The sequence below is a fragment of the Octopus sinensis genome, linkage group LG18, assembly GCF_006345805.1.
Source record: "Octopus sinensis linkage group LG18, ASM634580v1, whole genome shotgun sequence".
Taxonomy (NCBI): domain Eukaryota; kingdom Metazoa; phylum Mollusca; class Cephalopoda; order Octopoda; family Octopodidae; genus Octopus; species Octopus sinensis.
Genome location: NC_043014.1, coordinates 55,003,872 through 55,027,531, shown reverse-complemented (window position 1 = coordinate 55,027,531; position 23,660 = coordinate 55,003,872). Strand labels below are relative to the sequence as shown.

The window sequence follows — 23,660 nt, the reverse complement described above, 5'->3', positions numbered from 1 at the left end:
TTTTGATGTATTGACCAAGTGTTTAATGATATGGGCATGGCAGAAGACGAACCGCTTTTTAGGCTGGATGAGGACATTATTGATTCTGGTAAACCTTGTAAGATTCCTGTTCCACGAAGGGCTGATGGCAAATTGGGTTTCAGCATAATTATTCAAGTAAGAATTGGGTTTTTTGGGGGTTTTTTTTAACATATCTTTGATGCCTCTCACTATCCCTCTTACTCTCTCCCCCTTTTTCACAGCCTAATACTGACCCCTTTTCTCTCGGGGTTTCTAGTCTTGTGAGCTGCATAACAACCTCAATAGGGATCATCATCATCATCATCATCATCATCACCGTTTAACGTCCGCTTTCCATGCTGGCATGGGTTGGACGATTTTGACTGAGGGCTGGCGAACCAAATGGCTGCACCAGGCTCCAATCTTATCTGGTAGGGTTTCTACAGCTGGATGCCCTTCCTAACGCCAACCACTCCGAGGGTGTAGTGGGTGCTTTTTACATGCCACCGGCATGGGGGCCAGTCAGGCGGTACTGGCAACGACCTCGCTCGAATCTTTTACACATGCCACCGGCACAGGTGCCAGTAAGGCGACGATGTATAAAAGCATCTAGTCCACACTTTGTGAAGTGGTTGGCATTAGGAAGGGCAGCATCCAGCCGCAGAACCCATGCCAGGGCTGACACTGGAATCTGATGCACTTGTGCAATGGGAAACTGGCTTTAGATGATGATGATGGTGATGGTGCAGTTGTTATTCTTTTCTTTTACTGGTCTTAGTCATTGGGCTGTGACTGGTCCAGCTGGAGCACTTTCTGACTTCTAAAATGTAACAAGTAAAAATATGGAACTTTGGCAGCATTTTAGTCCCATTGGAGAGTTCCTGGAATCCCTTCTCCAGTGCCCTTATACTCACCTCATAATACCGATTCTGGCATTACAAATCTGTTTTGTATGTTTGGTGTGTGTCTGTGTGTGTGTGTGTGTACACAAGGTCTGACTGAATATTGCAGTCTGTGGATATATATACCCTGGCGATTTCAGCTGTTGCACCAACTGTATTTTTATACTTCTTGACTTTTGGCCCACCTTGGCAGGTGTTCATGACGTGTGTGTGTGTGTGTGCATGAGTGTCTCCTAGATGTATTACTCTTACTCTTTACTCTTTTACTTGTTTCAGTCATTTGACTGCGGCCATGCTGGAGCACCGCCTTTAATCGAGCAACTCGACCCCGGGACTTATTCTTTGTAAGCCCAGTACTTATTCTATCGGTCTTTTTTGCCGAACCGCTAGGTGATGGGGACGTAAACACACCAGCATCGGTTGTCAAGCAATGCTAGGGGGACAAACATATACACACACATACATATATATATATATATATATATATATATATATATACACACACGACAGGCTTCTTTCAGTTTCCGTCTACCAAATCCACTCACAAGGCTTTGGTCGGCCCGAGGCTGTAGTAGAAGACACTTGCCCAAGGTGCCACGCAGTGGGACTGAACCCGGAACCATGTGGTTCGTAAGCAAGCTACTTACCACACAGCCACTCCTACGTCTACGTATTCTTTAATTGCATTCTAATTCACTCATCCAATTTTTTTCTTTCTTTCTGTTTCCCAGAAATGTTCCAGTGGAAACATCGCCAAGGTGACGCAGGTGAAAGACACCTGCTTGTCACGAGAGTTGACCAAATACCACTACATCACAAAAATCGACGAAATTGACATCCGTCACTTGAAGACTCCAATGGAGGTTGAGAGTGTGCTGAGTCTGTCGTCCGGCACCGTTGTCCTCTTGGAGGCGTACCGATCTCTCTGTCATGATTCCAATGATAATATTCAGAGGATGAGTTTGAACTCGAGTGTGTGCAGCAGCAGCAACAGCAGCAGCACAAACAGCATGAATTCTCTGCTGCTGGATGCTGATGGTAGCAGTCATTGTCAACCGGTGCCAAGACCCGTCGCCACTGATACAGTCTCACTGAAAGATGCTGTCTTCAAGAATCCGGATAGCATCCAGTGGGATGCCAAACCAAAAACTGTGATATTGAAGAGATCCAGTAGCGGCAAATTTGGATTTGTCTATGAAGTCCTTCTTTCCTCGGTAAATATTTCACTGCCAAACTTGTTGTTATTTCTCTTTACGTTTCTCATTTCGCATTCCACCAAGTTCTGCTTTACTTTTGCATCCTTCCAGGGAGGAAACGAATAAGTCCTTGGCCCCCTTGTGCCGACACGTGGCTTCTTTCATAAGTGGTGGCCACTGTCATTGGTTTTGGTTAGTTTTCATTTGGATACCATTCTCCAATATGTCCTTTTAGTAAATCATTATATTCTTTACCACAGCAGTGAGCCGGCAGAGCTGTCAGCATTCTGGGCAAACTGCTTAGTGGCATTTCATCTGTTTTTAAGTTCTGAGTTCAAACTCTGCCAAGGTCAACTTTATCTTTCACCCTTTCTGGGTCGATGGAATACACCTGTTGCACCCTGAGATTGATGTAATTGACTCACCCCTGCTCCTAAAATTTCAGGCCTTGTGTTTGTAGCAGTAAAGGTTATTCATATATTATTTCATATCAATGGCCCAGTGATTAGGGCAGCGGACTCGCGGTCATAGGATCGCGGTTTCGATTCCCAGACGGGGCATTGTGAGTGTTTATTGAGCGAAAACACCTAAAGCTCCACGAGGCTCCGGCAGGGGATGGTGGTGATCCTTGCTGTACTCTTTCACCACAACTTTCTCTTACTTCCTGTTTCTGTTGTACCTGTATTTCAAGGGGCCGGCCTTGTCACTCTCTGTGTCATGCTGAATATCCCCGAGAACTACGTGAAGGGTACACGTGTCTGTGGAGTGCTCAGCCACTTACACGTTAATTTCATGAGCAGGCTGTTCCGCTGATTCGGATCAACCGGAACCCTCGTCGTCGTAACCGACGGAGTGCTTCCATCCATCCATATCTAACCAATCTCTTTTCTTCTTCTTTTTTTCAGTTGGTTCCTAAAAACTCGGTGAACACTTCTATGGTGAGTAAACCTGTGCGTTTCCTAGTCCTTTGTAGCTTGTTCTGAATTTTAACCCTTTGGCTGGTTTAAACTGGCCACATCCGGCCCAAATATTCTACCTATTTTATGTTCAAACTGGCCAGATTCAGCCTATCACACCTATCCTACAATGTCGTTCTAAAAATAAACAGTCACATCACTGAAATCTCAAAGCTATGAGATACAGGGCACAGGTTTACAAATGTGGTTTATTACCTAAGGAGAAAATGCATTTATTATAAAACAGCTGCAAGCGTTACCTTTTGTGCCACCTAATGACGTAGATACTGTTTGAACAATTCCTTCATTCTTTAAGTGTTCAAATTGATGAAATTTTGGAGGAATTCCTGTCTTATTTTGTGTGTACTCGGGTAGGAATCATGCAATGTGGGAGACATCAACGACCACTGTCTGACTTTTCTTTATGGTAGTGCTACCACAGAGTTCTCAATGATCTCCCGGAAACCAACAACTCCCTAGGAGGTTGGCACCACGCCTTCAGTAGAAGAATTAACATCCATCACCCTAACATATCCAAATTGAGAAGCTTAACCCTTTCGTTACCAACCCGGCTGAAACCACTTCTGGCTCTGTAGTACAAATGTCTTGTTTTCATAAGTTTTGAATTAAAATCTTCTATCAAACCTTAGTCACAATTTATGTTCCAAACACTAGCTGAATGATAACTAAGTTATTTTACTAATTTCTTTGTTATATTTAAACCATCCGATCGTGGCCGTTGCCAGCGCTGCCCCGACTGGCCTCCGTGCCGGTGACGCGTAAAAAGCACCATCCATTCGTGGCCATTGCCAGCGCCGCCCTGTCTGGCCTCCGTGCCGGTGGCACGTAAAAGCACCATCCGTTCATGGCCGTTTGCCCAAAGCACCATCCGTTCGTGGCCGTTTGCCAGCTCCGTCTGGCTCCTGTGCGGGTGGCACGTAAAAAGCACCCACTACACTCACGGAGTTGTTGGCGTTAGGAAGGGCATCCAGCCGTAGAAACACTGCCAGATCAGACTGGGCCTGATGCAGCCTTCTGGCTTCACAGACCCCAGTTGAACCGTCCAACCCATGCTAGCATGGAAAACGGACGCTAAATGATGATGATGATGATGATGATGATTTAAAATAATTGAAAGAAACACAGAACATCTCAAAATAAATATGGTAATGAAAGGGTTAAGGTAGAACAGTCCCAAACCGAAATGGTAATAAAACTGGCCATTTCAGGGATTGAAGTGGCAAGGAAAAGCAAAAAATAAATTCACCCAAAGGAAAGACTTAAAACTTGTTCTTCATTACAATGATGAAGCTGGGTTGGAATTTTTAAGGACAGGTGTCCATAATTGTATACTCTTTTACTCTTTTACTTGTTTCAGTCATTTGACTGCGGCCATGCTGGAGTACCGCCTTTAATCGAGCAACTCGACCCCAGGACTTATTCTTTTGTAAGCCCTGTACTTATTCTATCGGTCTCTTTTTTTGCCGAACTGCTAAGTGACGGGGACCTAAACACACCAGCATCGGTTGTCAAGCAATGCTAAGGGGACAAACACAGACACACAAACACACACATTATATATATATATATATATAATTTATATATAGAGGGCATTATACATGCATGCCAGAAGGCATTATACATAAATGCCACACGCTAAGAGGGACAATTAGTCATTTCTACCAAAAATATTACTAATCCCACCGAATGCAATTTTTCAAAGTAAGACATTTAAAAAAATATAGACCTGTATCACAGTGATTTCATACTTACGTATTCATCAGCAGGCCTGAATGTATTATAAATAAACAACGACCTTGCCCCGCTTAAGCGCTATCTACCTGACAATTTCTTGTTAAGTTTTCCTTATTAAGTAGTTGTCCTTAATTGCTAAATTTTTATTCCGAAAAAACTTTTCCTCTCCCGAAATGCAATTCGTAAAAGTTTGCCATTTATCCGGATGTAATATATGTAAACTCACCCATGTGCGTCGTTGATGTTGATCAGTTAGCTGATCGGCTTAAGCGGGGCAAGGTCGTTGTTTATTTATAATACATTCAGGCCTGCTGATGAATACGTAAGTATGAAATCACTGTGATACAGGTCTATATTTTTTAAATGTCTTACTTTGAAAAATTGCATTCGGTGGGATTAGTAATATTTTTGGTAGAAATGACTAATTGTCCCTCTTAGCGTGTGGCATTTATGTATAATGCCTTCTGGCATGTATGTATAATGCCCTCTATATATAAATTAATATGTTCAATAAGAAATAATTATTTTCGAAATTTTTTCTCTTATGAGGTTTTCACGCTATCTACCTGACAATTTCTTGTTAAGTTTTCCTTATTAAGTAGTTGTCCTTAATTGCTATATATATATATATATACGACAGGCTTCTTTCAGTTTCCGTCTACTAAATCCACTCACAAGGCTTTGGTCGGCCCGAGGCTATAGTAAAAGACACTTGCCCAAGGTGCCACACAGTGGGACTGAACCCAGAACCATGTGGTTGGTAAACAAGCTACTTACCACACAGCCACTCCTGTATGTGATTTCTGTATTTCTATTTGTAAGACAAACAAAACCTTTTGTGCTTTTTTTTCATGTTGACCTATTTTGCGTAATATCTTTTTATAAATAAATTACTTTTATTTGTAAGTCTAATAAAACTTTTTCATAATTTTTACTTTGTTTTTTAAAAATTATCGACATATTGTCCTTTTGGCAAATTGTCCAATCGGTCAATTGTCCTGTCTGTAAGTTGTCTCTCGGCCAACTGTCGGTTGATGAATTGTCCGTCTACCATTTTTTAGCGTACAGGTATTAGGAAGAGCATCCAGCCATAGAAACCAGGCCAAGCTGGAGCCTGTTACAGCTCTCCCACTTACCAGTTCCAGTCAAACTATTAAACCCATGCCACCATTGAAAGCAGACACTAAATGATGTTGAGGGAGTAAGCACTAGCTCTGGAGAGATTCTCCTGTCCTCAACCAAACTTTAGGCCCCTCTTCACGCTGCATCTGCTGCTTTCATTTGTCGACCACCTTACAGAGCAGACTGGACACAGTCTGGGGTTGCCTTCTTCTCCACAAGTGTCTGGATGCTCTGCTGTGTCATCAATTCTTCTGTGAACTCTTTTATAATTAACTCTTTAGTGTTTAGATTATTCTATCAAACATAATCCCTATTGATTCCCATTGATTTGAATTAATCATGCATTATCTCATATCTTCAAGATCTTGATGGTGTAATTACTTAATGTAGAATAACATTGTAGGGTAGGTGTGAGGGCCTGGATCTGGTCAGTTTGAACATAAAACAGATTAAATATTTTGGCCGGATATGGCCGGTTTAAATTACTAAAGGGTTAAATATTGGTCAGAAAGCAAATCCTCCTGATAGAAAAAAAAAGTAGAAAGAAGACAAGTGGAAGTTTTGAAATTTAGTAATTTTTCTTTCTTCTATTTTTTCCAGTATTTTCTTATAACCAAGCTATCAAATGATGCCGCCAGGAAGCTAAAAGTTGGTGACCTCATTCTCTCTTTAAATGGTATTGCTTGTCAAGACCTAAGTGTGGTGAGTGTATATATTTCTAGATATATATATATATATATATATATATATATATATATATATATTATATGTATGTATAAGGGTGAAAAGGAACACACGAGTTGATATATATGAAAAAACAAGTCAAGATAGAAAATGCTAAAATAATTTTATAAAGAACATTTCAGTACCGGTTTCGGTCATTTTGAGACCTTTTCAACTGTAACGATTAAATAATTAAATTTAGATAAATTAAAAGAAAAGTTTTTTTAAAGGAATATTTGTATAGTGTTCAAATATAAGTGGCATTTTCCTTGTTTCTGCCTTTCTCTGTCTCTCTTGTTAACCGCTCCACAATATATATATTGTAAGGTGGTTAACATATTTAATTATTTTTGGTGTTTGACGAAAATCCTATCAAACATATTATTTAATTATTGTCATAAAACTTAATTGATTTTGAGAGCAACTTTGAAAGCTAGGGACACATGTGAGGGTTATACTAATCTTGTATTATTCCAGAACTTAAATAAATACATTTGTCATTGAACTTTGGAAATTTCCCACAAATGTAATCAGGTGTACAGGCCATACCTCAATAAGCCCAATAAATTTAATGGAGTATATTTTTACTAAATTGGCTAATTTGACTTTACTGAAATGCAACATTTAATTTTAGAATAAAACATTGATATCGTTTTTTCTTTTTTTCTAGATAAAATAATATTTCTTTTGATTAATTTTTTTCTTCAATTTTTAAATTAAATTCTTTTCTTTTATTCTCCAGAAAAAAGTTATTGACCAGAAAATAGAAACCGAATCAGAGCTACGACTAATTATTCAAAGACCCGTCAAATTCAAACATAGAAACAATCCGTGTGTTGAACAGAAGAGGATTTGTCCAATAAAAAGGGTGTTCTTGTGTGGCCCTGCTGCCATGGTGTATTACAACTTCCTGGTGAACAGACTGAAGTCGAACCGTCACAAAACGTCTCAGAATTATCCAATGCCAGAAACAAATCTCAATAATGATACAGCTGCTTTCAAAGCTTCCTGTGTGTGGACCCAGAGAGGGACATTTTTTGTTGAGTCCTGGAGTAAACGATCCTGGTTTTACCATTTGGACGTGAAGCATCTGATAGCGCTTGAGCTACTGGCTTCATCAGACGAGTCTTTCTTTCATCATTGCATGAAACTCACTTTTACTAAAAACAGCATTTTCTTCATCATGCTGGACTGTCAGCTGTCTAGCGTTACGCAAGGATCCAAGCAAGCGGAACTGCGAATGCTGAAGAGATACATCCATACGATTCAGTCTTGCGTTGGAAAAGAGGTACAAATTAAAGTGAAATGTGTCTGTCAGGATAACAGTGAACAATGTCGCAATCAACACAATTACTTCATTGACAAAATAATGGTGGAACCCATTGTTATTCCTTCAAATTCTGACCAAAACAGTGACACATTTGTCAATTCTGTCTTTGAACTCGCTAAACAAAAGGAAATTTCAATGAGTTACCATGCGGCTTATGCGCTGCACAAGCTCTACCATCTTGGTCTCTGCAAAAGTATTGCAACTGACTTTTTCAAAACTGTTCACAAAGTCTTTGATAAAATTTCTCAGCAGGATCTTCATCAAACGGTGCGTGAAATGAGTTCCTTCAAATATTATATTGGAGGTAAGTCGTTAGTTGGAGTGGGGAAAATATTTCTTATTTTATTGTAATTTCATCAATTAACTTTTATCATTGTAATAATATTAAAGATTAATTAATTAAATTAATACAACTAAAGAAGGAGGAGGAGGAGGGCAATAATAATCAAAATCTTGATTGCAATTACTATCATCATCAGCATCATCATTATCAATTTATAAACATTGAGGTTGCTGGTTCTAAGTTTCCAGTAAACCAGCCAATGACTCACAGCATTTTTGATGCTCAGGGTCCCAACATGACCATCCAATACAATTTGGATGTAACAGAGACCAAGGATTTTTGTTTAAAAGCACCTGTTTATTGGGTTCACATCTTTCATTGATTGGCGCAGGCTTGATGTTAAGATGTTTATCAACAACATGGCTTCAGGTTCGATCCCACTACGTGGCACCTTGGGCCAATCAAATCCATGTCGTTAGATTTGGTAGACAGAAAATGCAAGAAACCCACAGTTGTGCTCAGACTTTTCCATTCAACAGATCGTATTTAACTCAATCCACTGCTTACCATTCTCTGTTACCTGTCTTTCACAAGCCAATGTAGGAAACCTCTCTGTGGTTGCTTATCCTACAAGAAACAGTAAGCTGTGCTCTTGAGCAAGGTACACAACTCTGCTTGGTTAAGGAAAAACTGGCTCTTCTTGTATTTTGTGGTTGCAAGAAAGGATGTCCATACAATTGCCATTTGGTATCCAAGAAATCAAAGCCTGCTAAGATGCTGGGGAAATGACATACATGGTGAAAAAATTGGGGCTCAAATGAAAGAGAAGGGAACAATCCAAGGGAGAATGGAATAACTTTGTGACCATCCCAAGAAGTCCAATGCTCATCATCATCATCGTTTAACGTCCGTTCTCCATGCTAGCATGGGTTGGACAGTTCGACCAGGGATCTGGGAAGCCAGAAGGCTGCACCAGGCTCCAGTCTGATCTGGCAATGTTTCTACAGCTGGATGCCCTTCCTAACGCCAACCACTCCGTGAGTGTAGTGGGTGCTTTTTACGTGCCACCTGCACATGTGCCAGGCGAGGCTGACAACGTCCATGGTCGGATTGGTACATTTTACGTGCCACCGGCACGGAAGCCAGTCGAGGCGGCACTGGCTTTGGCCACAATTCGGATGGTGCTTTTTACGTGCCACCGGCATGGAAGCCAGTCGAGGCGGCACTGGCTTCGGCCACGATTCGGATAGTGCTTTTTATGTACCACCAGTCCAGGGGTCCTGGCATCTGCCAGGTGCCAGTCATAGGATTGGTTCGCTCGGTGAAGAAATTTAGTTAATAGAAACTGCAAGAAGCTTGTTGCATATGTGTGTGTGTGTACTTTATTCTACATTGTCTGTTTATGATGTTTTACTTGAACCGACTTGTGGTGGTGATGTTGGCATTCTTTGTTGACATTATGACCAATGGCTCTGTGTTTTTGAATAGGAATTCTGTAGACGAGGTCAGAACAGTTACTGGTGGAGTATTTTTCATCACGGAAAAGTGAATTCCAGAAGAGGGGTCTTGCAAGTCTACCAGTTAGTTGGAAGAGCATTGTAGAAAATAAAGGAGAGGATATTTTAGAATAAAAAAGAACTTTATCTTAATTTTGAAAAAATAAAAGAATTATAAAAAACCTGCATTATTTATGGGATGAGACCCAATCTATGTATAAATGCATGATGGGAAGATAAGGCAGTATTGGTCTGTTGAACAAAATATCGTATGAAGCCCTTTGCACTCAATTGATTTTGCTTTGCTTCTGTTCTTAATTATGAGGTAAGAACCAACCAAAGAATAGGATTAATTAAAACTCTCTAAAGTGGTGCCCTAGCAATGGCTTCATTCCAGTGACTGGAGCCAGCACCAAGAGAAAGAACCCTGGTAATTGGAAACTGTGGGGAAGCCTATCAGATACGATGATGATGATGATGATGATGATGATGATGATGATATGGAGTCCCTCCTTATAAACAAATTGAGATCGGCCGTTAACAACAGGAAGGAACCACATCTAGCAAACTGGTTGCTATAGCAACACCAGTCTATACATATTTCCTTCCTCCCACACACATTTCAGCAACAAATTTTCCATTCCTTGCTTTTTATCCAAATGTCCTGAAGAAGGTGTCATAACCCCAAAATATAGAAATGCAAAGGTCAAGCGGTCACTTTGTTTTCTTTTTCCGTCTGTTGTTAACTTTGTACCTTCTCACATTGACCGGCCCTTACACAACAAACCCCTTTAAAGCTGCATCACACCCTGCTTCACCAAAAACTTCTCCATTTTAATATATCTACGTGGGGGGTGGAGTATTTGTTTGAAAAGAGATGGGGGTTGGTAGAGGAGGGGCATCCAACCATAGAAAGTTTGCCTCAGTGAAATGCATTTGACCCATCCAAGCACAGAAAGGTGGACAGTACAACAACGATGATGACATATTACTCTTTACTCTCTTTTACTCTTTTACTTGTTTCAGTCATTTGACTGCAGCCATGCTGGAGCACCGCCTTGTAGTCGAGCAAATCGATCCCGGGACTTATTCTTTTGTAAGCCCAGTACTTATTCTATCGGTCTCTTTTGCCGAACCGCTAAGTGACGGGGACGTAAACACACCAGCATCGGTTGTCAAGCAATGCTAGGGGGACAAACACAGACACACAAACACACACACGCATATATATATATATATATATATACATATATACAACGGGCTTCTTTCAGTTTCCGTCTACCAAATCCACTCACGAGGCATTGGTCGGCCGAGGCTATAGTAGAAGACACTTGCCCAAGGTGCCACGCTGTGGGACTGAGCCCGGAACCATGTAGTTCGCAAGCAAGCTACTCACCACACAGCCACTCCTGCGCCTATTCATATAAAATGTAAACAGAATCATCCACATCATCATCATCGTCATCATTTTGTCTGCTTTCCATGCTGGCATGAGTTGGATGGTCAAACAGAATCCAATAAGTTGGACGACCATGTCTTCTTCCAATGTCACATTTTTAGCAAGGTTTCACCATTTTAAAGTGTGTGTGTGTGTGTGTGGCTTACTTCACACCTTGAAATACATGAGAAATAGGAGATCTCATACTTGAGAAACAAGGAAGGTTTGGTGATGTGAGGGGTGTCCATTGCTAAAATGAGAGCTCAAAATCTCTCGTGGAAGCGCCATCCAACCAAAATGCAAATATATGGGAAACTACCACCTGTGTCATCTCTTGTGAAAGGTAGGAGAGTCCAGTTTGCTGGACATTGTTGTAGAGCTGAAAAAAAGGTAATTTCTACTCTCCTCCTCTGGAAGCCATCTACTCGCAATACCAGAGGGCGCACACTCTCCTACCCTGATGTAATCTCCAGGGATACAGGCATCCAGCAACAGGACCTCCGTAATGCCATGATGGACCGTGAAGTCTGGCGTAGCATGGTAAATTCCATTGTCTCGACCACGGTCGAACAATGATGATGATGATTGCTAAAATAGTGCTTCAATAATATATTAGTCTAACCCATGGAAAAGCAAACATAAAAACAAGGAAACAGATATGATATACGTATGTGTGTGTGTGTGTGTTTATCTTCATACAGATATATGTCTCTGTAAAATACGAAACTCAATGCAAACCATTTTTTGAATTTATGAATATGCATCTGTCTTTGATTTTCACTGAAAAATGTAAACATTGGTGAGGAAAACCAATAAAAACCATTGTTTCCAAGCCAAAATACCTTGTATATTTGTTCTGTTACAGCTGCACATATACTCCCTTCTTATTCTCACTGTGAAAAATACAGGGAATCCATGACTGGTGCCGCTGGAAACCTGTTCTTCACAAAATGGTGTAAAAATTAAAATTAAATTAGTAGAATATTCGTTTGTTTCTGTGTCTGGTTTGCAAGATTTTTGATGTGAATTTTGTGTGTTGAAACAAATTTTGTGTTTTGGGAGGGTCATTGCACCAACAATAACACATGCACTGACTGTGTGTTATTATTGACATAATGACCTTTTCAGCACACAACAAGAAATAGAATATATATTTTCCAATTTATATTAACTTTTTTTATTTATTTCTATTTTCCAGTAAATTCCAGAAAATCTGCTCTTTTACCACAAGGAAATAGTTTATATGTAAACATTGAGTACGTTTTAAACTCCATGTCTCAGCTTGCATATCAACCAATTTCTTTAGTGAGCAGAAGTCACACTTTCTCTCAATACCATAAAATACCCAACGGAATAGTGGACCAACAGGTTCTGGTCGACAACTTGTATCCCAGTGATGTCTTCAGCCATTCAGTCCTTGCGTTACTCGAGAGCCACAATGTGATATTAAGCTTAAAGGAGTCGGGCCAGTACGCCTGCACCAAATACTACATCCCTTGTTTGCAGCACAGTTACCAAATGGAAGTGCAGAACCCGTTGATGCATAATGTTTTCTCACTCTACATTCAGTTCTGCAGCAGTGCACAGCACACGGACTTTCTCAGGCTGGTCATTTCCTTTGGAAATTTATACGGTTGGGAATTACCTCAAGAGATCCAATTATCCCAGTGCAACATCATGGTCGGAACACATATGGTTCACTTCCAATACCAGTGGCAGACCCAGCAGGTCAAAATCACCTCAGAGTGAGTTACCTTTTGCATTCAATTAATTTCTCGTTAACCCTTTAGCATCCAGATTACTCTGTCAAATATAATCCTTATTTATTCTCATTGTTTCGAATTAATCATGGATTATCTGCAGAATCCATAAGCAGAAAGTGTAACCTCTCGAAAGAGCTGTTCTTCACTCCTGCTCCAGAGCGTCGGCTGCGGGGTCGCTCCGCAAAGCTCTATCTGCGACGATTTCATCTCAATCGAAGGAGAGGGGCTTTCTCCGTCCAGGTTGCGGATCCATGGAATAAGCTGCCGGACGAGATAGTGAAGATGCCGATGACCGCTCGGTTCAAAGTCTCCCTTGACCACAAGTGGCCTGAACTCTTTACATGAACACCACCCTGTACATAACTACATGGCCTTGCTTTTTGCTTTTTGAGCCAAAAAATTAACTTAACTTAACTTAACTATCTCATAGCTTTGAGATTTCAATGATGTGATTGTATATTTTGGAATGACATTGTAGGGTAGGTGTGAGTGGCTGGATCTTGACGGTTTGAACCCAAAACGTTGAATATTTGGGCTGAATGTGACTGGTTTGAATGCTAAAGGCTTAGTCATAATTAGAAAGTGTCTCAACCCTTTGGTTTTCATATTCCTATTAAAATACTCTTTGCTCCATTTAATTATGAAAATAATGAAGAATTTATTATTGAGCTGGCATTTAGAGCATAAATTAACATGAAACTTTGATGAAAGGTTTTAATTAAGATTGCTTTAACTGTTTTGTTACCATATTTCTATAGAAATCCACTGGTTTTGTTTTAATTAATTTTGAAAAAAATAATGGAGAATTTTATAAAATAACTTTATATCATTAAGCTGGTGTTTGGGACATCATCATCATCATCATTTAACGTCCGCTTTCCATGCTAGCATGGGTTGGACAGTTCGACTGGGGTGTGGGAAGCCAGGAGGCTGCACCAGGCCCAGTCTGATCTGGCAGTGTTTCTACAGCTGGATGCCCTTCCTAATGCCAATAAATCAATATTAAATTTTTATAGAAGGTTTCAGTTTAGATCATTTTGAAATAAACACACGCACACACACACACATATGAACAAACAAACAACAGATCTCCACACATTCTCTCTCTACTAAATTCCTTTACAAGGCATTTGTCAGCAATGGCTATAGTAAAAGACACTTTCCCAAGGTTCCACACAGTGGAACTGAACAAGAACCCTTTTTATTTTCTTCTCTTTCTTAGATCCCAATACCTGTGAGATCAACTTGTTTGATCACAATTTGGAGGAAATGTTTGCACAAAAACATACGGAAGGAAGGAATTTTTAGAAAGCTGGCATTCTGCGGAATGAAGACGGGGCTTCCAAGGATGTGTGTGTGGTGGAGGGGTGCATGGTACATTTATGTCTATATATATATTGACCTGTCCTTTATTTTCGTTTTACTTTTCTCTAGAATCACAACTCAGTCCAATGAAGAAACTCTATTTCACATATTCCAACAACTTCATCAAGTCTGCGTGGCTGTATTCCCATACAGCTTCTTCAAGTATTACGGACGATGCCACAACCCACAGTGCATCTACTGTTGCCATTCTCAGAGGAAACATGAATCTCCAATCTTTTGCACACATCTCATCAATGAAACCCAAGTGAAGCAAATCGTAAGTTATTCCTCTCTGTGTGTGTTCTTTACTGTTTTGGTCATTAAGCTGTCTTTGGACTGCAATGTCATCATCATCATCATTGTTTAACGTCCGCTTTCCATGCTGGCATGGGTTGGACGGTTTGACTGGGGTCTGGGAAGCCAGGAGGCTGCACCAGGCACCAGTCTGATCTGGCAGTGTTTCTACAGCTGGATGCCCTTCCTAATGCCAACCACTCCGTGAGTGTAGTGGGTGCTTTTTATGTGCCACCGGCACAGGGGCGAGAGGAGACTGGCGAACGACCACGATCGGTTGGTGCTTTTACGTGTCACCAACACGGACGCCAGTCAGGTGGCGCTGGCATCTGCAATGTGTTAGAGTTAATTTATATATATGGAAACAATCACAATTTAAAAAATATAAAAATACATAAGAAATGGGGTATAAAGTTTGAAGGATAAACGCTACTTAGATCTTTTCCATGTATATAATTGCTTTCCTATGGAAACTATAAGGTGATGCACAAGCACTTGGTTGAGTGCATTGCATCTTACAGCAGAAACAGCTGTAAGCTAATGCAGTCCATTGCATAATTTCTTGTTCCCTCACCATTTAGTTAATCTCTTATTATGCTCTGTATTCAACTAATGCTTTATTCTGAGGCATATATCTATTGAGTTCTAACCCCAAGTTATTACTATCGCTATGCCTAAGTAAAACATGTATATATATATATATATATATATATATATATATATCATCATCATCATCGTTTAACGTCTGCTTTCCATGCTAGCATGGGTTGGACGGTTCAACTGGGGTCTGGGAAGCCAGAAGGCTGCACCAGGCCCAGTCTGATCTGGCAGTGTTTCTACAGCTGGATGCCCTTCCTAACGCCACATATATATATAGATAGATAGATAGATAGATAGATATGTATACTAACACATACATACACGACGGGCTTCTTTCAGTTTCCGTCTACCAAATCCACTCACAAGGCTTTGGCCTGTCCAAGGCTATAGTAGAAGACACTTGCCCAAAATGCCATGCATTGGTATTGAGCCTGGAACCCCATGGCTGGGAAGCACGCTTCTTAACCATGAAGCCAGGCCTGTGCCAAAGTTATTTTCAAAAGATTTAAAAAGAAGCTATGTTGAACGCTGCTATTTCGAGTTCCTTTTCATCTTTTTTCTTTCTTTTTATTCCATTTTCAGGGTAAAGTGATCGATGTTGAAAAAATGTCTGTACTTGAGTTGAATTCCAAAATTCTCTTTCACATCTGTCTGGAACTAAATTCTAACCCAAGTCTCAACTGGAAAATGCTGGCTGGTAAGAGAACCTACAACCTACATCCAACACCTTTGTCGTTGTTTTAAATGTCCTCCTTTCCATGCTTGTAAGGGTCTCCCTGACTCTGTCAAAGCTGACCTTTTCATGGCCTGATGTGCTTCCTCTCATTAACCCTCACCTGTTTCCAGATAAGGTTAATATTTCCCCATGGTTGAATGTGTTTCCAAGGAAGACAGGAAACGAATGACACTGCTTGTATGACAGTGACACTCGTTTACAACTGTCACACCATGTCTAGACAGACATTCATACACTCACGCACACGTGTATGTACAACAGGGTTATTTCAGTTTCAGGGTCTTTGGTTGCAGTAAAGGCTGTAGTAGAACACACTTGTCCAGGGTGCTGTGCAGTGGGTTTGAAACTAAGACCTTCCGGTTTGGAAGCATTGAAATCTCTTACTCTTTACTCTCTCTTTTACTTGTTTCAGTCATTTGACTGTGGCCATGCTGGAGCGCCGCCTTTAGTCGAGCAAATCGACCTCGGAACTTATTCTTTGTAAGCCCAGTACTTATTCTATCGGTCTCTTTTGCTGAACCGCTAAGTGACGGAGATGTAAACACACCAGCATCGGTTGTCAAGCAATGCTAGCGGGACAAACACACACAGACACACACACATATATATATATACATATATACGACAAGCTTCTTTCATTTTCCGTCTACCAAATCCACTCACAAGGCATTGGTTGGTCCAGGGCTATAGCAGAAGACACTTGCCCAAGGTGCCATGCAGTGGGACTGAACCTGGAACCATGTGGTTGGTTAGCAAGCTACTTACCACACAGCCACTCTTGCGCCTATTTATTTTTCGAATATTTTCATTTTCATTGTTTATTCTTGAAGAATTGCAACTAACTGATTGGGAAGGGCCATATTGGTGTTGTACAGCCCACAATTCAGCCCTGATCAAGCGGACACGTAGTTAGAGGCCTTCCAGTTATGACTCTCCCACTGGAGAGCGACTACATTTTATTGGAGTTATCTCCCTTGCTAAATCTTTTTTTCTTAAAACTTCTGAATAATTTTGATGCAGAATAATTATACGGATCAAAACCTGTTTGTTCTTTCGTTAATATTAGGGGAGGTTGGGCTCATTCGTAAGTTTGAGAACTTTTTCCCCGAAGGCAGGGGGGATATTTGTCCCTTAGTGTTATGCATAATCTCAATGTATGTTCATTGATCCCTTTATCACTGGCATGGCTCTGCGTTTTTGGCTAAGCCAGTCTTAACACATTTTATGCAGGGAGCTCTGATGCTTTTGTTTTCTATCTTTGCTCTCTCTCTCTCTCAAAATTTACATTTGAAATCCAAATGGGATAAAAAAATTTTTTAAATAATAATGAAATTATTGTATACGGTGCTCAGGTGCACCACAACTTGTCAGAGTACATGCAGTAATGTACAAATGTCTGGAAAGCGGACAATGCATGAGTAAGATACATGCTTGTGTGTGTGTATGGAGGGGAGAAAATCAAGTGTAGTGTTGGCGAATCTCAGAAAGCATGGAAGTTTTGAAGGATGCAGTGCTCCGACAACTTACAACTGATGCCGGCAGTTTGTTCCATGCTTCAGCAACTCTCACCGTGAAAAAATGTTTCCTGAAGTCATGGGAGCTGTGCTGTTTTCTGACTTTGTAAACATGTCCACGGGTGTTAGACGGGTGGAGTTTGAAAAGGTGCTCAGAGTTATTGTTTGTACGATGGTTGATAATTTTATGGGTGTCTGCCAAGTCAGCTGCCAGACGTCGGAGTTGATGGACGAGGAATTACTCTATATCACTCTCGGATGAAAGAGGCTGGGGATGTAACACAAGATGGTTTTTTTATGTTTTTATGGGATGTCTAACATGTTGGGCATGCAGTTACAATTTGATGTTTGTTGCTGGTGGCACTAAAGAAAATTGAAATATGGACCTGGCAATTCCATCTCTGCTGCTGCGGCTGGACACTTTTACATCTGCTTCTAAGACTTCTGTGCTTTGTGGTGTGGTGGAGATTTGAAACTGAATCCCTGCTTACATGGTCAGACATCAGGAGCAAAACACCACATGTTCCACGTGATCAGTCTATTGACTGGTCAGTGTGAAGTGATGGTGGGGGCAGGTTTTCTTGGACATTCTGGACATTACCCATGACTTTCAGAAATGTCCTGTTGTTTGGATTTATAAACATGTCCACAAATGGTAGAATTTCAAAAAGGTGGACATGTTTACAAAGTCAGAAAACAGCACAGCTCCTTCCAGGACTTTCAGAAACATTTTTCATGTTAAGATTTGCCGAAGCATGAAACAAACTGCTGGCATCAGTTGTTAGTTGTCGGAGCACTGCATCCTTCAAAACTTCCATGCTTCCTGAGATTTGCCAACACTACAACTGATTTTCTCCCCTCCATACACACAAGCATGTATCTGACTCATATACTGTTCACTTTCCAGACATTTGTACATTACTGCATATACTTTATACACACTTTTGACAAGTTGTGGTGCACCTGAGCACTGTATACAATAATTTCATTATTATTATTATTTATATACCATACCTATTTCTTTACTACCCACAAGGGGCTAAACACAAAGGGGACAAACAAGGACAGACATAGGTATTAAGTTGATTACATCGACCCCAGTGCGTAACTGGTACTTAATTTATCGACCCCGAAAGGATGAAAGGCAAAGTCGACCTCGCCGGAATTTGAACTCACAATGTAACGGCAGACGAAATACCTCTAAGCATTTCGCCCGGCGCGCTAACGTTTCTGCCAGCTCGCCGCCTTTATATACCATACCTGTTTCCTGCTTATTACACACACACACACATATGAAAATATTTCTTGATCAATGTTCTGTTTTCTTTCCTCAGGTCATTTGAACTGTGATCTTTCTTTGGTCGGAAGATATGAAAGCAGCCAGGATCCCTGCATAAATGTTTTGGTCGACTGGAATAATACATCACTGAACAGCACTGCAATAAACTTCCGTAAGATTCTTCATGACATGAAGCGATACGACCTGGCTAAACTCGTTGAAGAGGAATTGGACAAACTTAGAAGAGAACAGAGTAGTGACTGCTAAATCTTAGTTTAATTCTCAGATTTAATAAAACGACTTTTTTTTTTTTTTTTATTTGGGGCAAACTTTTCTGAGAATTCACTGCTTGATATGTTGTTTTTATCAATTTTGTAAATATTTTTTTTTTTTTTTAATATATACACAATTATACCCTTTCGCATGAGACTTTACTGCAGTTTCAAATAAGACAAGAATTTCAACCAAATCTTATCCAATAAACTTCCAAGTTACAGTGTCTTGAAATCTGGGCAATTTTTCTTTTTTTTTTTTTAAATTTAAAGCCAAATGATTTTGTCCAAATTCTTGTTTTCTGTAAATAATCTGGAGTAGCAACTCCCCTCGATGTGTTTTATCCTGGTATATATATTTATATATATATATGTATATTTATATATGTATATATATTTATATTTATATATGTATATATATTTCTATATATATATATATAATATATATATATATATATATATGTATATATATGCATATATATTTATATATATATATGCATATATATTTATATATATGTGTGTGTATATTTATATATATATATGTGTGTGTGTATATTTATATATATATGTGTATATTTATATATATATGTGTATATTTATATATATATATGTGTGTGTGTGTGTGTATATTTACATATATATATATATATATGTGTGTGTGTGTATATTTATATATATATATACATATGTGTATATATATGTGTATATATATTTATATATATATATATGTGTGTATATATATTTATATATATATATATATATATGTTTCTTTGTTTGAATTCTTATTTGTAACTTTAAGTGATAAACAGCATTAGAAATAACCTTGATCTTTGTTATTGTTGTTAACGATGATGTGATTATCTTGTCCTTAACGAGGTTGTGTTGTTCATTATGCAAAATTTAGGTTTTAAGACCCTACCTGGACCCTATTGTTTGAAGGCCCCATGTGGGTTTTAAACAGTGATTCAAAGAGACTAGAAAAGTGTTTCAAATAGAAAGTCAGTTTGTTGACATTGCAGTTGTTTAGCCCCGGGTCAGACCTGTCTGAGAGAAGCCCATGATCAGAGGCAGTGCAGATAGGGTCATCCTGTGTGTTTATTCAGTGCATTTGTGTATCTAGGACTGCACTGTTGTGTCTTCTCATGAAGATGCTAGGGTGTGATGGTGGGAAGGATTTGGTTGCTATTTCTAGGAAGTTGAGCAACCAATTAAAGCCTTCCTTGGTGGGTCATTGTTATTGCTGGTTTTTTGCTGTTGTTGTTGTTGTTGACTGATGGTGGTGGTTGTAGTAATGTTGTTTTGAGTCATTATTCGCATTGTGAATCAATTTTTTTGGTGTAGAGTGATGAGATTTGTATGCATAACCCAGCATAACTTATATACTCTTTTACTTGTTTCAGTCATTTGACTGCGGCCATGCTGGAGCACTACCTTTAGTCGAGCAAATCGACCCCGGGACTTATTCTTTGTAAGCCCAGTACTTATTCTATCTGTCTCTTTTGCCGAACCGCTAAGTGACAGGGACGTAAACACACCGGCATGGGTTGTCAAGCAATGCTAGGGGGACAAACACAAACACACTAACACACACACACATATATATATATATGACAGGCTTCTTTCAGTTTCCATCTACCAAATCCACTCACAAGGCATAGGTCGGCCCGGGGCTATAGCAGAAGGCACTTGCCCAAGATGCCACGCAGTGGGACTGAACCCGGAAGCATGTGGTTGGTTAGCAAACTACTTGCCACACAGCCACTCCTGTGAATTCTGCATAATTTATTCTATGACCTCTGCATAACTGCATAATTACATCTGAACTCCCCATAACTTCTATGTGATCCCTTTGTAACTTATACCTCAAATTTGCATAATTTGTATAACCTTTCTCCCATTCTTTTATATTTTTCTGCTCAAACACACTGCCTTTTGTTTCACTTAGTTTGTAAAATAATGCAAAACTTAACGAAACGACTTTTGTTATTAATTAACCTGATGTTCTGAACAAAGAATTAACCTGAAATTTGGATGCAAGTTCTTAATTCAGATTCCTTTAAAAGATGAAGGTTTGTATTAAAGAACCAGGGCCAGGTTGGTATCAAAGGAATTATGCCTGAGTTCTTGGTAACTTAGGAACGACTTCTACACAGCTTAAGTATCATCTCTTATTTGGAAACCATGGGTAAATTATATATGAGTCATCTACATATATTAAGTGTAACTCCTTCGCATAAATTATTTGTGACACTTCTGCATAGATTATTCGTTACTCCTTTGCATAGATTATTTGATTGCTCTGCATAGAATATTTGTGATACCTCTGCATAAATTATTCGTTACTCCTCTGCATAAATTATTCGTTACTCCTCTGCATAAATTATTCGTGACTCCTCTGCATAAATTATTTGTGACTCCTCTGTATAGATTATTTGTGACTCCTCTGCATAGATTATTTGTGACTCCTCTGCATAGATTATTTGCGACTCCTCTGCATAGATTACTTGTGACTCCTCTGCATAGATTACTCGTGACTCCTCTGCATAGATCCTTTGTGACTCCTCTGCATAAATTATTTGTGACTCCTCTGCATAGATTATTTGTGACTCCTCTGTATAGATTATTTGTGACTCCTCTGCATAGATTATTTGTGACTCCTCTGCATAGATTCTTTGTGAATCCTCTGTATAGATTATTTGTGACTCCTCTGCATAGATTATTTGTGACTCCTCTGCATAGATTCTTTGTGAATCCTCTGTATAGATTATTTGTGACTCCTCTGCATAGATTATTTGTGACTCCTCTGCATAGATTATTTGTGACTCCTCTGCATAGATTCTTTGTGAATCCTCTGCATAGATTATTCGTGACTCCTCTGCATAGATTATGTGTGACTCATCTGCATAGATTATTTGTGACTCCTCTGCATAGATTCTTTGTGAATCCTCTGCATAGATTATTCGTGACTCCTCTGCATAGATTATGTGTGACTCATCTGCATAGATTATTTGTGACTCCTCTGCATAGATTATTTGTGACTCCTCTGCATAGATTCTTTGTGAATCCTCTGCATAGATTATTCGTGACTCCTCTGCATAGATTATGTGTGACTCATCTGCATAGATTATTTGTGTCTCCTCTGCATAGATTCTTTGTGAATCCTCTGCATAGATTATTCGTGACTCCTCTGCATAGATTATGTGTGACTCATCTGCATAGATTATTCGTGACTCCTCTGCATAGATTATTTGTGAAACCACTGCATAGATTAATTGTGACTCCTGTGCATAAATTATTTGTGACCCCTCTGCTTAGCTTATTTCTGACTCCTCTGCAAAGATTATTTGTGACTCCTCTGCATCAATTATTTGTGACTCCTCTGCAAAGATTATTTGTGACTCCTCTGCATCAATTATTTGTGACTCCTCTGCATAGATTATTTGTGACTACTCTGCATAGATTATTCATGACTCCTCTGCAGATATTATTTGTGACTCCTCTGCATAAATTATTTGTGACCCCTCTGCATAGATAAATTGTGACTACTCTGCATCAATTATTTGTGACTCCTCTGCCTAGATTATTTGTGAATCCTCTGCATAGATTATTTGTGACTCCTCTGCATAGATTTTTCGTGACTGCTCTGCAAAAAATTATTCGTGACTCCACTGCATAGATTATTCGTGACTCCTCTGTATAGATTATTCGTGACTCCTCTGCATAAATTATTCTTGACTCCTCTGCATAAATTATTTGTGACTCCTCTGCATAGATTATTCGTGACTCCACTGCATAGATTATTCGTGACTCCTCTGTATAGATTATTTGTGACTCCTCTGCATAGATTATTCGTTACTCCTCTGCATAAATTATTTGTGACACCTCTGCATAGATTATTCTTGACTCCTCTGCATAGATTATTCGTGACTCCTCTGCATAAATTATTTGTGACTCCTCTGCATAGATTATTCGTGACTCCACTGCATAGATTATTCGTGACTCCTCTGTATAGATTATTCGTGACACCTCTGCATAGATTATTTGTGACTCCTCTGCATAGAATATTTTTGATTCCTCTGCATAGATTATTCTTCACTCCTCTGCATAGATTATTCGTGACTCCTCTGCATATATTATTCGTGACACCTTTGCATAGATTATTTGTGACTCCTCTGCATAAATTATTTGTGACTCCTCTGCATAGATTATTTGTGACACCACTGCATAGATTATTAGTGACTCCTCCACATAGATTATTCGTGACTCCTCTGTATAGATTATTTGTGACTCCTCTGCATAAATTATTTGTGAATCCTCTGCATAGATTATTTGTGACTCTTCTGCATAGATTATTGGTGACTCCTCTGCATAGATTAATTGTGACTCCTCTGCATAGATTATTTGTTTCTCCTCTGAATAGATTAATTGTGACTCCTCTGCATAGATTATTTGTTTCTCCTCTGAATAGATTATTTGTGAATCCTCTGCATAGATTAATTGTGACTCCTCTGCATAGATAATTTGTGACTCCTCTGCATCAATTATTTGTGACTCCTCTGCATAGATTAATTGTGACTGCTCTGCATAGATAATTTGTGACTCCTCTGCATCAATTATTTGTGACTCCTCTGCATAG

The 23,660-nt window shown here is 39.4% G+C and overlaps 1 protein-coding gene across 1 annotated transcript; it reads left to right on the top strand.

The window, feature by feature from the left end:
• Window positions 1-19,259, top strand: LOC115221472. The gene is made up of 9 exons (XM_029791657.2): window positions 1-156; window positions 1,634-2,116; window positions 3,004-3,036; window positions 6,532-6,633; window positions 7,397-8,288; window positions 12,400-12,946; window positions 14,399-14,606; window positions 15,806-15,920; window positions 18,808-19,259. Exons 1-9 carry the CDS (start codon window positions 31-33, stop codon window positions 19,017-19,019), a joined length of 2,718 nt encoding a protein of 905 aa, XP_029647517.1. The 5' UTR covers window positions 1-30; the 3' UTR covers window positions 19,020-19,259.
• The last annotated feature ends 4,401 nt before the right edge of the window (window positions 19,260-23,660 follow it).

Bases quoted from the DNA above. Each gene is read 5' to 3' on its own strand.
- LOC115221472 (XM_029791657.2), top strand. From the start codon at position 31: ATGGGCATGGCAGAAGACGAACCGCTTTTTAGGCTGGATGAGGACATT. The intron at 2,117-3,003 runs GTAAATATTTCA...TCTTTTTTTCAG, and splicing joins ATGAAGTCCTTCTTTCCTCG to TTGGTTCCTAAAAACTCGGT. The intron at 14,607-15,805 runs GTAAGTTATTCC...TTCCATTTTCAG, and splicing joins AAACCCAAGTGAAGCAAATC to GGTAAAGTGATCGATGTTGA.